The sequence below is a fragment of the Phocoena phocoena genome, chromosome 3 (genome assembly GCF_963924675.1).
Source record: "Phocoena phocoena chromosome 3, mPhoPho1.1, whole genome shotgun sequence".
NCBI classification, from domain to species: Eukaryota; Metazoa; Chordata; class Mammalia; order Artiodactyla; family Phocoenidae; genus Phocoena; species Phocoena phocoena.
Window position 1 is genome coordinate 157861121 of NC_089221.1, and position 2974 is coordinate 157864094.

The following is a 2974-nucleotide window of genomic DNA, read 5'->3' on the forward strand; positions in this document are numbered from 1 at the left end:
CCCCCTTCTCCAGGACTTGGGCCACTTGGCTATAGCAGTGTGCAGTAATTTCTGTGACCAGTGACTCTTTCCTGAGAATAAGAGTGTAGGGAGACAGAAATCAGGTTAAAGCCTATGAAAATTGCAAATGCCTCTTTAACATGTTTGCACTATCTAATGGATCCTGGTTAAAGATGAGAGAGGAAAGGGGTTTGAAGGATTAAATCCATTGTTTGTAGCAGTTCATAATATCTTGCTATGTTTTCCTTGTTATTTAATTGTTTACAACAAAGCATAGGCATGGATAAAAGAAATGAAACCTCAGGAGCTGATTTCATCCTCCTAGGCCTTTTCCTGGATATGAAACATATCAGATTTTTTATTGGTGCTATGCTTGTGATTTACACTGTGGCTCTGACTTTGAACTTTGTCCTAATTCTCCTGATCTGCGTGGATTCTCACCTCCACATGCCCATGTACTTCCTGCTCAGCCAACTAGCTCTCATGGACATGATGTTAATCTCTAGCACAGTACCCAAGATGGCAACCAATTTCTTCTCTGGGAGCAGAAACATATCACGAGTGGCCTGTGGGACTCAGTTCTTCTTCTTCCTGACTCTAGGAATTGCTGAGTGCATCCTCATCACCCTCATGTCCTATGACCGGTATGTGGCCATCTGTAACCCTCTGAGATACGCCCTCATCATGAGCCAGAAGGTCTGTCTGCAGATGGCTGCCATCTCCTGGGCTGGGGGCGCCCTTACATCACTCACACACACGGCCTACACCATGCATTTCCCCATCTGTGGTTCCAGAGAGATTTCCCATTTCCTCTGTGAGGTCATGGCCATTCTAAAATTGGCCTGTGAAGACGTCTCTGCCTATGAGAAGGCTGTGATAGTGACAAGCATTGTGGTGCTCCTCATCCCCTTGTCCCTTATCATGTTCTCTTATGCTCTCATCTTCCTTGCCATCCTCCACATGAAATCCCCAGAGGGAAGGGACAAAGCCTTAGCCACTTGCTTTTCCCACTTGACTGTAGTGTGCCTCTATTATGGCCCTGCCATGGTGGTCTACATGAGGCCTAGTTCCTATCATAATCCCAAGCTGGACCAGGTCCTCCTTGTACTTGGCCCTACTCTCACACCTTTGCTAAATCCTCTGATTTATGGTCTTAGGAACAAAGAAGTTGTGGGGGCCCTAAGGAAGGTGCTGAGTTGATGATACTGATGTCAAATTAAAAGAAGAAGATATACCCACCTCTAATCACTAACTTTAATTCAGCCTAAATAAGTTAGACTCCTATGTCAAGAGTTCTTACTTTTCGAGTTATTCATTCACTAAACAAATATGTAATGAGGGTCTCCTATGTGTCACATACGATTTTATGTACTTTTGGTATCCTCTTTAGAATTGCTTTAGAATCCTGGTGGAATTTCTCAGGGTTGTTTTTTTTCTATTTTTAATTGGCATCACTTGTACTTGCCTTCTTTGAAACATCCTTACAATATTAAGTTTCTACCCTGAATCTGTGAACTTCCACAAGTGTGGTGGTGGTAGGAAACTGATGATAAAATTCCACAGAAAATTGCTGGAAAATTGGATCAAAGATAGAACTTAATATCCCTGAGAATCATATAGGTCTCATTCAACCCCTGAAAGAAGCACATCTTGACATAAACCCAGAAATGTTATATGCTTGACTTCTTCATCTTCCAAAACATGCACGCATCCATCCACATACAAAAATGGCCATATATAAACTACTCCTGATGCAGACCACTTTGCATTTCCAAAAGCTTTAATTATTAAGTTTACTCAAAAGTTGAGCTGTAACACTGCAACAGAGCAAAGAGTAGAATAAAGATAGCCAAGATTACAGATTTTGATCATAATTACAAGGCACCTGAGCATAAACCAGTGGATGGAATGTTTTCACTATTTAGCTCAATCAAATAGTTAATTTGAATGCAATTAACTCATTTAAATAAGTAAAATGATAATATTCCAATGCATCTCAATACTATAATTATTTAGAGAGCCATGAAGCCAATTAAGAAGAAAAGGAAATGCAATTTAAACAAGAATGTGCAGTGGCCTAATGAATTAAAAGATGTGTGTGTAACTCAAGTCTAATGTAGGAAACGAGAACTAACTGCAAGTCAGAAATATCTTGAGGATACGTGGATGAAACTCCTTGATCTACCGAGTGGATGAGCAGAGTAATCAATATCTGAATGCTTAAGACTTGCGAAAGTTAACAACTGAATAAAAGAGAAGTATGATGTGCCGAATGAGATCAAAGACTCAGAGTATTTTATGGTATAAAAATATGAGTCTCTTTAATGATGACCGTATGGACTATGCAAAGACCTGTTGATAGAGAAAGGATCAAATCATCTTAGTCCCTGAGCTATGGCTTACAAATCAGTTCTTGCTATTTGTTGTTTTTCCCTTGCTGCTTTTAATATGTTTTCTTTGTATTTAATTTTTGATAGTTTGCTTAATATGTGTCTTGGCGTGTTTCTCCTTGGATTTATCCTGTATGGGACTCTCTGTGTTTCCTGGACTTGATTAACTATTTCCTTTCCCATATTAGAGAAGTTTTCAACTATAATCGCTTCAAATATTTTCTCAGTCCCTTTCTTTTTCTCTTCTTCTTCTGGGACCCCTATAATTCGAATGTTGGTGCGTTTAATGTTGTCCCAGAGGTCTCTGAGACTGTCCTCAGTTCTTTTCATTCCTGTTTCTTTATTCTGCTCTGCAGTCGTTATTTCCACTATTTTATCTTCCAGGTCAATTATCCGTTCTTCTGCCTCAGTTATTCTGCTATTGATCCCTTCTAGAGTATTTTTTATTTCATTTATTGTGTTGTTCATTGTTGCTTGTTTCTTCTTTAGTTCTTCTAGGTCGTTGTTAAATGTTTCTTGCATTTTCTCTATTCTATTTCCAAGATTTTGGATCATCTTTACTATCATTATTCTGAATTTTTTTC

At 39.0% G+C, this 2974-nt stretch overlaps 1 protein-coding gene across 1 annotated transcript; it reads left to right on the forward strand.

Annotated features, from left to right (window-relative positions):
* The first annotated feature begins 279 nt into the window (after positions 1-279).
* Positions 280-1200, forward strand: LOC136121024 (olfactory receptor 2M5-like). The gene has a single exon (XM_065874820.1). The coding sequence runs from the start codon at positions 280-282 to the stop codon at positions 1198-1200; it is 921 nt and encodes a 306-aa protein (XP_065730892.1).
* Positions 1201-2974: the final 1774 nt, after the last annotated feature.

Excerpts from the sequence above, each read along its gene's own strand:
- LOC136121024 (XM_065874820.1), top strand. The coding sequence starts at position 280 with ATGGATAAAAGAAATGAAACCTCAGGAGCTGATTTCATCCTCCTAGGC.